At 41.5% G+C, this 12,866-nt stretch overlaps 1 protein-coding gene across 1 annotated transcript; it reads left to right on the forward strand.

The window, feature by feature from the left end:
- The first annotated feature begins 3,330 nt into the window (after positions 1–3,330).
- LOC131691996 (pickpocket protein 28-like) lies at positions 3,331–12,866 on the forward strand. Its single transcript, XM_058978814.1, has 6 exons — positions 3,331–3,463; positions 4,257–4,433; positions 11,181–11,432; positions 11,487–11,922; positions 11,978–12,495; positions 12,547–12,866. The coding sequence occupies exons 1-6, from the start codon at positions 3,414–3,416 to the stop codon at positions 12,779–12,781; spliced, it is 1,668 nt and encodes a 555-aa protein (XP_058834797.1). The 5' UTR covers positions 3,331–3,413; the 3' UTR covers positions 12,782–12,866.

Raw genomic sequence — 12,866 nt, forward strand, 5'->3', positions numbered from 1 at the left:
TGTTTTCGGTAACAGACCACGCAATTGCGCATTGCAGTATTAAACTCATATTCCCGCAAAGGTAGTAAACGGTGGAATGACGAATTTCGATTGCTGTTCATGTATGCGCATCACACAATCAAACACTTTTTCAGTATGTGTCAACCTCGGCTCTGTTCGGATGTAGGATAATTCGGTCGATTGCTATGATAGTGTTAGTACCGAGCTAAACCAACCGGAATCCTGGCGGATCTCTGACCAAATTCAGGCTGGAATCTGCCCCAATATTGGCAGACCCCAGCCAGAATTACGGATTTTTTACTGGGTAGGTTGGATAGTGGAATAAAAAGTTTAGGCGGTTTCCGGATCCGGCCTAGCTGCCAGATCCGGACCAGTCCCCAAATCCGGACCTCCCGGATCCAGACCAGTGCCCAGATCCGAACCAGTGCCCGGACCTGGACCAGTACCCGGAACCGGACCAGTACCCGGATCCGGACCAGTACCCGGATCTAGCCCATCCCCTTACCAAGTCCGGACCTGAACCAGACCCAGACCTAGTGCTTAGATCCAGACAAGTGTCTGGATCTGGACCCTCGGTTCGGATACGTGGATCCAAACCATAGGTCTTGCTTCCCATACATGACGGGAAGGACTACTCATGTTTTGTGCAGTCGCTACCTTGCTGTTAACGTCCGTGATAGATAAGAAATTTCAATTTAACACCGGCCGAAGTACCCTACCACTATTCCGAGTCGTTTTTTTTCTGACTGTGCTTTGAAGCTAGCCGAGTGTGAGCCGATCTTCAAATACGGAATGCGTCGCGTAGAAAAAATCGAAACTCGTCTCTATCATCATTATGTTCGCTTTGCTCGATGCGCAATACAATGACAAGCGAAGTGCTACACACTTCCAGACAATTCGACGCGTTAATATTGTTTGAATAAGAATTGATGAAACATGAGTGCGATGCAGAAGAGATTTGAATGTGTTGGTATTGCCATTTGGGGAATTTTTTGTTGGGACCGTTTTAGCATGAAACGTCTTGCTATTAGAGCATTTTTTTCTAATTACCTTTTTTATATTGTAACGACATATAATTAGCAAGGGACTGGAAGGTGAAGTATTTTTCAAATATTAAGAGCCATAGTACTCAAGGGAGAGCAAGGATTTCAAGTAAGAAAGTTTAGAAAAGCGTGGAGTAGGGTCAATGAACAAGCTTAGAGTTTCCCGGTTACTTAGCTTTTTGTCTTCTGCAGCGCAGTAGTCAGGATCTTTTGGCATTAAATGCGAATCACCTGAGTCTGCGGCATGTCCGGACAAGCGTGAAGTCAATTTAATGACCTATGCTGTCGGAGCCGACAAAAAGTTAAGTCACGGAAAACTTCCACCCTTAGCATTGTGCGACGATGAAACTCATTGAATGAGTTAGTTTTTGCCCTCACTAATTGCCATGCCGGGGTGTTTTATTTCATCGACTCTTGTGTCTGCCTCAACAAGTTGTGCATATAGTCACTGTGTGTTGATTGAACACGGCGTCGGCAGCTTTCACCCAAAGCTGCTGGATGGATCCCCATCGCGGTACATTTTTTCTTTTTTATTAACGACTTATAGTGAGTCAATCTTTTTTCCTTTTTTATATTGTAACGACATATAATTAGCAAGGGACTGGAAGTGGTTTCTTATTACCGTAAAGTTTACCGAGTTTTGGGTGTATCTACTGCAGTATTGAGTTACTTTCAACTAACAGTTATTAGGCTCCAATACCAAGTATCATTTTGAATCGGTGTTGTTAAATCGAAAATAATTCTTTTGGTCATCAACGCCACATTTTAAGGTTCGATTAGCTGCAACAAACTTGTTTGCAATCTATCTTGGCCTGCAAAATGCTTTTATAATATTCGAGAAGTTTTCTTCGACTTGTTACATATGTTGCTTGGGAAATTGGTGACAATTTGTTACATTGGGGAAGGGGGAGTCAATGTTGGGCAATTTTTACGTTGCGTAATTTATGAATTGTCCCCAGTTGGATTTTTGCTCACCGCGCTCACAAAAACACTCGATTTGCTGACTTGAAAAGTAGGAGTAGTAGCGGGATTTTAACTCAACAAACGATACTAATGGCAATAAAAGGATGTCTCCAATAGGATGTATAAAAATATCGAAAGTGGGTATTTTTCTTCTTATTGATATATTTCTTTTTACCCAATTTTCTTCTTAGGGAGAAATATAACATGTTGGAATCGGCACCTCACAAATACTACAAAATGCTACTAAGGACCTACTATCACATGGTTGCTTATCACTTTTATTTAACATTTGGCAAATAAAAGTGACGGCATCGGCGGTAAAACATGGTGATGAATTTTGTTCTATCAACGACCATGCGGTGGACTTGGGTGCAACGCCCAACTCCTACTTTGCAGAAGGTAAAATTTCCTTTCGATCATGTCCATATGAGACTGCCTAGTCCTAGTTTTCCTTTCTAAGTTTATAACTGATTCTCTCTAGAATAACTATCAATCTTTCAATATCATTGCTTTCGTTTTTCGTAGTCTTAAATTTGCCGAAAATAACCAGTCAAATCGATACTGATTTAAAGTATAGTGAGTAAAATAGTTCTAACTTCATTAATCTTATTAAACGGTCATGTTCTATCAAAGCATTAAAAACGTAAATATAAGAGCGCATTGACAATTTGCAATTGATTGCAGTTCGAAGATAGAAATTTATTACTACGGAAAGAATGACACGAAGCTACATGTCAATTTTTTAAAAAAAATTCCAAAAAACCTGGAATTTCCAGACCAGAAACATACCGCGAAAAATGGTTTTCTGAACGGGATACAAGAATTTGATTGCATGACTTCATATACCAATATTCGTACTGCCGGCAATGTGTGTATAATCATTTGCAGCAGAATGGTAACCGCGAAGCATGAATAAACAATTTGAAGTTAGATATAATTTAAAGTTAATTTACTTTTTCTTCCAATGGTGTCATGACAATTCTACTTTTTGTCATGATGTCGACAGTTCTTTTATAGAATTATCTTGTTGTAGTATGTATAATACGGAAATAAACTTATGATTAACGTTTGATGTAAAAAACTTAATAACCTGCTCGGATCAAAAAAAAATCATGAGCGCTGAAGTATATTGATTGTAAAGCGTACATTGCATACCCTTTCAATCATTCCATTGAATTTCGTTCCAACATTACTCGAAACCTGCCAGAAATAAAGGTCGCACACTGTCGAATGCAAGCGTTGCTAATTCGAGGAAAAAATAACAAACTGGTTCACTACAGAAATCTTTCGTCATCGTTAGTAATCGCGCAGTGGTTAAAATACGCGGGAACAACCAATTTCACAGCGCTGACCGGATTCCGCACTGGAGAACTACCGCAGGAACTCCCACCGAGCGGCCTAATCAGTATGCAACGTCAGTCGTTTAATACTGCGCTTTGCCGACACAAAGCCGTTAGGTAAGTGTGAGGACCATTAGGACATTTACTCACCCCATTGTTATCACTGTTAGGTGTGCAAAAGTGCAGCATTAAGTATCAATTCGTAGTTTTTATTGGTAGCGGCCATTAATTTGATTAAAAGGCTGGAATTGCGTTGTGAGTTGGGTACTCTGCGCGTGACAGGTTTCTCAGTGTATGATCACGTGCCAATTCCTTTGAGTGTTTAGTGTTAAGTAAATGTTGACACACTATACGTTTTTAGCAGCTTGAGCTGTTCTGGCGTGGAGAATAGTTTCAACAATCTGCGTGTTCCGTGATAGTTTTGAGAAATAGACGTCAACACCGATTTGCGATAAACTAATTTTCAAACTCTAATACAATTCGTGCCGACGTGCAATTGATTGGTAACCTGCTCTAACCTGGGAGCGAATCATTTTATTTCACCCAATATTAGATTCAGCTGGCCACGGGTGCAGTTCCATTTGATTGCAAAAAACCTGAACAAAGTAAATCAAGGACTTGTCGCTCTAAAAATATGTACATTAGTCGCAAAGAAAGAAAAATCAATTTTGTAACTCTATTTAACAATACTGGACAGCAAACCCATTCTTCGCTTATTTGTAGTAAAAGTAGGATTTTATTCCAAATCTATTTTGAACGATTACCGCCAACCGTTACCTAAATATTTTAGAAAGAAATGATTTTTCAAAGTAATGTGCCAAAGCTTAAACTTAACAGGTCCGTCACTCAATCGATCAAGATGGAAAAAAAATATTAAATAAACAAATCGTTACTAATTGTTTGGTTGCAGCTGCTGCCCTGACACAAACATGAGCCCTTGCAGCCAGAAAGCAACACGAACACCGAGTAATCCATTGAATGAAAAAATACGACTACATTCAAAAAAGATTGCAGTTGAGTTTTGCGATGGAACACCGATTCATGGAATAAAACATCTGATTGGCAAGGATAAATTACTGGTCGAAAGGTAAGTTTGCACTTCAATGTAGGACGATATCGAATCACATCATTTACTATCTAAATCATGTATAGTGATCAAACGAACGAATTATTTTACTTATTCATATTAAAAAATAGTAATATAAAATTGTAAACATAGCTTTTTTTATTCATTTCTTTTATTTGATAGGGCACTTTTGCGTTAGCTTAAGGGGGGGGGGGGGGGGCGTCTGGAATAAAGTGCTCAAACTGAAAGTTATTTTGTTTGCCGATACTGAAGACAAAGCAACAATCGATCTTTTGTGTAGTGTTAAGATCTGTTTATACATTCATTGTGTATAACAAAAACAAATTTCAGTCACGCAGAGTCACACATACGAGCGTTACAAGAGTAGACGTCCAACCATTTCCACGTCGAGGAGTGTCGCGGCCAACACGATAACTCTTGATAAAATCATCTGAAATTCAATAAGATTTGTAAAGCTTGGACTTGTAGTTACTCAGTTCGAGTTTCGGAAAATAGCTTCATGAAAATCTCATATTTTACTGTAAAATTCACTCAATTTTCTTAAAAATAATAAGGAGAAAAAGCATTATTCAGTTTTCTATTGTTCATCAACAGACTACACATATTGTAAAAAATCAAGTCAATTCATTGATTATTTTTTGAGTTATCGTATTCACCAATTTGAAAAAAGCGGTTTCGAGAAAATCGCTATTAAAGGGTGTCCCACATCAAATTGCACCACGGAAAAAACGCTGTAGATGGGTCATTTTCTACAGTGTATTTTCTCTTGAAAATTTAGGTAGAAGTAGCTTAGAGTGTATTGTTTATACTGTGCACTGCCAGTTTTTTGAAAAATGTTGCCGAAAGATCGAGATTGCGGAAGACTATTTTAGAGGTTCATTACTAACAATTAAGCGGATAAAAAATAAGTGGATTGTTTTTGTCCCCCATACCAGACTCCCCCCTTAGGGGTGCATTTTTTTCTTTGTTTTGCATTTTGAATTACTTAAATCATTATCACATTTTTAATATAATGAAACTAAAAACTTATACATATACCAGAGTAGATAATATAATATTCGTAAGATTAGTGGGGGGTCATTTAGTGTGTTTTTGTATAGTAAGATTTAAGATTTTTAGCAGGGGGATTTCATAATACGGTTTCAGATGCGGATCGGCAACACACCGCGTTGCGCGTGTCTTGTTTGAGCTGTAGGTACCGTGTTTGTTGGCTCAGTCGACAGAGATGTTTCGTGTCAGCTTGAGTCGCATCAAACCATCGTTGGTGTAAAATACAGGCGGAAGAGGGCATTTCTGAGAATGATAAGAAAAATAATGAGGGCAGTTAAATCTGTATACTGAAGGGACCAAATATCTTCCTCGGGCCCGAAGGGAATCCAATAGTTGAGATCTGGCAGAACAGTAATCGGCGCATGCCCAGACAATATGTTCGATAACTTGATAACCATTGCCGCAAGCGCAGATACCGCTATTTGCGAGCCCAATACGTCGGAGTTGAGCGTCTAGCGTGTAGTGATTGGACATGAGCCACACGAATGAAATCCTGACACACATCCATTCCTCTGAACAAAGCTTTCTTCGATACCTTCTGGGTGATAGATTGTGGCCTCCGTCTTACCTCCATTGCTCCAAGATGTCTCCAAACTGTCTAGCGTCCTCTGACGAGAGATATTGAAATTCATTGACGCAGATTGGTCTTAGACGTAGATGTCACCTTCTAAGACGCTCGTCTTAGCTAAACAGTCCGCTACTTCATTACCTGGAGTGGAGCAATGCGAGGGAACCCAAACTAAGGTAATCTTTTACCATCTTACAGCCAAGGCATGCAGGAGCTCCCAGATTTTCCCCAGAAAATATCGAATGTGTTTTCTAGGTTACATTCAACGGAGTGCTTCTATTGACTTGAGATTATCCAAGACAATAAAGTAATGATCGGTGGACAAAGTATCAATAATCCCAAAGGTATACCGAATAGCAACAAGTTCTGCGACGGAAACTGAAGCAGGATCATTGAATTTGAATGCGGTGGTGCGGTTTTGATTGAGTATACCGAAGCCAGTGGAGCCGTTGAAGCTCGACCCGTCGGTGTAAAACATCTTGTTCCAGTTGACTTCTCGAAATTTACTATGAAAGATATTTGGGATCACTTGCGGACATATGTGATCCGGGATTCCACTAATCTCGTCTTTCATGGATGTGTCGTGGAAAATAGTTGAATCAGAAGCATGACGGAGATTGACACGGTTGGGATAATATGAAGAAGGATTGATATTTTGTACCATGTAATCGAAGTACAACGACATAAATCGGGTTTTAGAATTGAGCTCGACAAGCCTCTTTTGAAATTTGCAATTACTAACAGGTTCAAGATATCGCAATCGATATGAGAGGTCCCAAAATATATTTTTCGGCGCAAGGATGCCCGCCAGCACTTCGAGACTAATGGTATGTGTAAAGTGCATGTAACCCAAGGCAATACGCAAATAACTGGATGTTCGCAGCGGAGCGGAACAGAAACTCCCGTACTCCATCACCGACTATACCGTTGTTTAGGTTGTACTCAGGTCTCCTGGGTGGGCCACCCCGCCATGTTCCGGTTATTGTACGTAGAAAGTTGATCCTTTGTTGGCACTTCTGTTTCAGATACCTAATGTGACATCCCCAGGTTCCTTTAGAGTCGAACCAGACCCCGAGATATTTGAAAGTTGACACCTATTACCCATCAATTGAAGCTGTAGTTGCGCTAGTTCACGCTTCCTTGAAAATACCACTAGCTCAGTTTTCTCCGTGGAGAACTCGATACTCAGCTGTAGGGCCTAAGCAGACAAATTGTCCAAGGTATCTTGCAATGATCCTTGCAGATCGACGGCTTTGGGACCTTAATAGAAACCACATCGTCATCTAAAATCTGCCTTAGTGCGCAGGAATTGCCAAGACAGTCGTCAATGTCATTTACGTAAAAGTTGTAGAGAAGGGGGATAAGACATGAGGCTTGTGGAAGATCCATGTAGCTAATTTGTGATGTTGATAGATCAGAGCATCGCAAAACAGTCGTCTCTTTACCTTTGCGAAAGCCAAATTGTGTATCTGCCAGTAAGCCATTTGCTTCGACACAATTGTCGAAGCGAAACAAGATCATTTTCTTGAATAACTTTTGGATATGGGATAGCATTGTAATCGGTCAATACGAGTTGTGGTCGGAGGCTGGTTTTCCTGGTTTTTGGATGGCGATGACCTTCATTTTCCTCAAGTCATGAGGGACAATGTTACCCGCAAGAAACTCATTAAATAAATTCAGCAAGTGTTCTCTGGTCCTGGGGCTTTATTGTTACATAATAAGAGAACAAGTGAGAACTCCATCATCGTAAACGGTGTTTCGTTCGCTTTATCGTGAGGGGACGTGACGCGATTGATCTTCTGTACTAGGGTGGAATCCGGACGAACCTTCTTGGTGAAATCGAATTCCAACGGTTTGAATATTCCACGCTCTCGTCAGTACTGTTTCGGTTTCACGCACCGCGGACCATGCCCCAAAGAGTGCTAATCGATGTTTCTCTCGTTAGCCCGTCAACGAACCGGCGCTAGTAGCTACGTTTCTTGGCTTTCTTCATTCGCGTTTCTAATATTGCGTACTGTCGATAGCTACCGGACATCCCGTCGTCCCGGAAGGTCTTATACGCGGCGCCCTTCTCCATGTATACGTCTGAGCACTCTTTATCCCTCCATGGATTGGGAGGATACCCGCGACAGTTCGCGTCTGGTACGCGTTTAGTCTGAGCTTGAATCGCGGTATCGACAATCAAGCCAGCCAGGAACCCGTATTCTTCCACCGGTGGAAGCTCTTGTGTGGCCTCGATTTTACCGGATATCACGGACGCGTAGCTCTTCGAATCAGTATTTCGTGTAAGGTCATACGAAATATTTATTGTATTCGGTGGCCCTGAACCGTTAGCAATAGTAATTACGATTGGCAGATGGTCGCTGTCGTAGGAATCAGAGACTACCTTCCACATGCAATCTAACCGCAACGATATCGAGCAGAGGGATAAGTCTAAAACGCTCGGACGCGTTAGAGGGGCCGGAATCCGTGTCATTTCACCCGTGTTCAAAATGGTCATATTGAAGTTGTCGCAAAGCTCATGGAGTGACGTAAATCAATTATCGTCAAAAAGGCAACCACATGCCGTGCCGTGGAAGTTAAAATCGCCTAAAATAAGACTCGGTTCGGGGAGGAGTTCCGCGATATCACCAAGCTGTCGGTGGCTAATTTAATTTTAGTTTGGCAAACGAAAACTTCAATGCCTGGTGTCGAAAGGGAGGTCGAAAAGAATATCCCCAATAGTACTCTTTCTTAAGAGTCCTCTCGATCCAAGCAAATAATATTAAAATCGTGGAAGTTGAGGTCTACTTCTGGAGTAAACCATGTTTCGCATAATGCAAATGTGGAAGACCCATGTAGCTAATTTGTGACGTCGATAGATCACCATGCGAAAATTGCATGTGTTTTTCTGATCACAAGTCTTGCAACAAGTTGTTTAGATTCGTTGAAAGACCATGCTGGTGTAGCTTCTCAGAAAGAATTTTGACAGAAACTGAATCAAAAGCCACCTTAGTATCCAAGAAAACTGATGCCATTTGCTCTGAGCTAGCATAGGCCATTTGAATTTCTGTTGAGAGCAATGCAAAATAGTCGTCTCTTTACCTTTGCGAAAGCCAAATTGTGTATCTGCCAGTAAGCCATTTGCTTTTGGATACAGGACAGCATTGCAATCGGTCGATACGAGTTGTGGTCGGATGCTGGTTTTTCTAGTTTTTGGATAGCATTTCAAATTATTTATTAACATTTTTAAAGAATCGTTTTTCGGGATAATGCTTCTGCCATTCCACTATAGAACAGTGATCATATCCGTGACCTCGTTAGATGAATTAGCCATCGAGGGATACAATCGCTGAAAGGAGAAGCCATTTAGCGGTGAACTGCATCAAACATGTTTTACTGTGGGGAGAAAGCTTATCAAGATGCTTTTAAGAGGGTCAGAAATATTTAGGGTTATAAAAATATGGTCCACAATGTCAGAGAAATTTATTAAGTCAACGCTGGCTTCTTTCTCCGGCTGAGATATGGGAACAATTGGGGTTTTTGATGTTCTTGGAAGTGCTGCGAACTCCTTTTCTGAGCCAGGAGCGACTTGCTTCGGTTTTGCACCAGTACTTCCTTGAGTAGTTATTTTAGGGGGCCATGAAGAGACACTGTTCCATTTATGTGAGGTGCGGACCCATCACGTGCGTGTAGGTATATGTAGATCAGATGTTGGATGTTAGGTGCGCACGAGTAGCCGTGATTCGTAACAGACACCTTCTGGCCTTTACAACGAAGCTTGGGAGAAGAAATGTTCCTCTTTTTTCTATTGCTTCTAGACACAGCAGAAGATGTTTCCTCCTGGGGTTCATCACAGTCGTCTTCGTCAGTAGACAAGTTGGTATAGATGTTCGTAGAGGCCGGTGGCGTAGCTATCTTAAGCATTGCTGCAAAAGATCGCTTAGAGCGTGCCTGAAGGGAACGCTTAAGATTCTCGTCGCGCTGTTTGTACGCGGGACATGAAGGGAGATCATGTGGGTCTCCCCCACAGTAGAGACACTTTTCAACATCCCTTCCCCAGGAATCATCCGCATGATTCCCACCGCATTTCCCACAACGGGCTGTATTGCTACAATGGGAGGCTATGTGTCCCAATTGTTTGCAATTATTGCAGTTCATGACCAGCGGAACAAATAGGCAAACAGGTAGACGAACCTTGTCAAAGAGGAGGTAGTTGAGTAGAGCAGAACCGGCGAAGATCACGTGATAAGAGTCTGAGTTGACGTATATTTTCTTCCCGTCAGCTGCGACTGATGTTGAATGCAAACGTTTGCACTCCAGTATCACTGGCTCCGAATACCGCCCCGTCAGAACTCGAGAAATATGTAATAGATTCAGACACTTCTTGTCTTTGGCCCGAAAAAAACATCACGAAGAGCCGGGTGGACAAGCTTGGATATACTTTGAGTCAAGGAACCGGTTTTTTCGACATCCATCTCACTTAGAGGGGAAGTCATTTTTCCACGGGCATATTGCCTAATGTACTGGCCGGACTAACGGTATTCTAGCAGAAACACAAAAAAGGGAAAAATGCTCAAACCTCGGCAAGGCGGAGAATGCGCAAGATAACCTTGGCAGTGGTTTAGCACTATTCTTTCAGTCGTTCCACTGCACGAACTGGAAGGATAGACTGATCGGTCCGAGAGTCACAGAACGAATGTATTCTTTGTTTGCACTTGAAGGGGGAACAAATCGCAAATCAAGCCCTACTATGTTCAATTCGCAATTGTTCGTTGCATCAGTCATTCAACCAGCCGAGCCGCTCAATCATTTTCCATTCATTTTTAATTTCATTGACCCCGGAATATCTCTCCACTGGGACACTGACAAGGGTTTTCAAGCAAAACTACTCTGAACATACTTCTGACTGTTCATGTATGTTTGAAAAAGCAAATAATTTTCCAAATCAAGATGATAAACTCTCAACATTTATCATGGCGCATGCTTTACAGTACACGCTTTCTCATGAATGGAGCAGTTCATTGAAAGCAGCATACATTTAATCATTTCAAAAGCTAAAAATATCCACTTTAAAAAACTACAGTCACAACTCTACATACCTACGTGAACCCACGGACTCTTATCCAATACAAACTTTTTTCTTTCAGAATTTGGTGGATAACGTTCTTCGTACTGTCACTGTATTTTTGCTTTAACTACATTCACTCCGTCTACGAACGATGGCTAATCGATCCCATCATAGTAAGTTTCGACCATCAAGCAGCTTCGATATACACCATTCCTTTCCCGGCAGTGACGATATGCCCCGAAACGAAGGTTAAAGCATCTGAACTTAACGTAAGCCATACTTTCATGCTGGTTCGAAACGGGGAACTTAACGAAACAATTGATAAGGAAAGGTTCGTGGTTCGCCATATAACTGACATTGAATAAATCCATTGATTTTATTTCAGAGTCCAGAAACTGATGGCTTTACTACAGCTGTGCGATCTCGATTTGTATGACAGAAGTAAGAAAACGTTCAACGATACTGACATGCTGTCGCTGCTCAGAAATATGTCTATTCCATCATTCGAAGTATTCAGCGCATGCTACTGGAAAGGTCGTCAGAGGGAATGTTTGGATCTGTTCAAAACATCGCTAACTGACAAAGGATTTTGCTACACTTTTAACTCGTTGGCGAATAATGATATTTTGCGAAAAGAGGAACTGGATCCCAAGTATGCTTTTAACTCGGAAACTCGAGCGTCCGATTGGTCCCTGGATGCGGGTTATACTGTCGGAGCTGGGAGCCATTCCTTCCCTCACCGGACCATAACTGGAGGATATCATGGTGGTTTGGCGGTGACTCTTCTTGTGAACACAAGCGATGTGGATTACTTTTGTGGGGTATGCATTTGTATTTTCTTAACAGTTCAACAATGTATTCAATAATTTTGTTTAGAACTCATTCCAAGGATTCAAAGTGTTTCTGCACATGCCGAACGAGTACCCGCAGCCATATCATTTCTTCCGCATCCCTATGGACCACGAGCTAATAGTAACCGTGAACCCGTATGTAATGGCAATCGAACGACAAGCGCAGCAGTATCCGGCGGACATAAGAAAATGTTACTCCACCAATGAACGTTATCTACGATTCTTCAAAATCTACACCAAACAAAACTGTGAGATCGAGTGTCTCACGAATTACACTTTCAACATGTGTGGTTGTGTTCGGTTTTCGATGCCCCGACCTCCGGGGGTACCTATTTGCAGTCTCCGGGATAATCCGTGTTACCGTAAAGCGCTTGTCTCTGTGCAAAAGATAGAGGCAAAAGCCGTAGATGAGAGTGAAGATACGCCTGAAGGGTACTGCAACTGTTTACCAACTTGTAACGATATTGAATATCAAACTCAGGTTTCTCAAGCCCATTGGGAGTGGGAAAGAAATGTTTTGGAAAAACAGTCTCCAAGTGCAAGGTATTTGATTGCAACATTGGGTGAATCGGCAATAAATAAACCTTTTTACAGCGTTCATCAGTCCAAAATAGTAATACACTTCAAACAACCCAACTTCATCCCACTGAAACGAAGTGAAATAAATGGCCTTAGCGACATGATTGCGAACTGCGGTGGTTTACTGGGACTCTTTATGGGAGCCAGCATACTGAGTGTAGTGGAAATGTTCTACTATTGCACCTTGAGGCCCTATGCTATTTGGAGGTTGTCGAAACAAGAAGCAGTTTCCGGTGAAGAGAGCATGTGACATGTAAACAGTTGTGACACTGTTTTGCGACACAAGTAGTAAAGTTTAAACAATAAATCAGTTCGACATGTTCCAATCTATAAAA

This window comes from Topomyia yanbarensis, chromosome 3, assembly GCF_030247195.1.
Source record: "Topomyia yanbarensis strain Yona2022 chromosome 3, ASM3024719v1, whole genome shotgun sequence".
Classification (NCBI taxonomy): domain Eukaryota; kingdom Metazoa; phylum Arthropoda; class Insecta; order Diptera; family Culicidae; genus Topomyia; species Topomyia yanbarensis.

Excerpts from the sequence above, each read along its gene's own strand:
- LOC131691996 (XM_058978814.1), top strand. The coding sequence starts at position 3,414 with ATGCAACGTCAGTCGTTTAATACTGCGCTTTGCCGACACAAAGCCGTT. Across the intron at positions 3,464-4,256 it reads TGCCGACACAAAGCCGTTAG|CTGCTGCCCTGACACAAACA; the intron begins GTAAGTGTGAGG and ends GTTTGGTTGCAG. Across the intron at positions 12,496-12,546 it reads AAACAGTCTCCAAGTGCAAG|CGTTCATCAGTCCAAAATAG; the intron begins GTATTTGATTGC and ends ACCTTTTTACAG.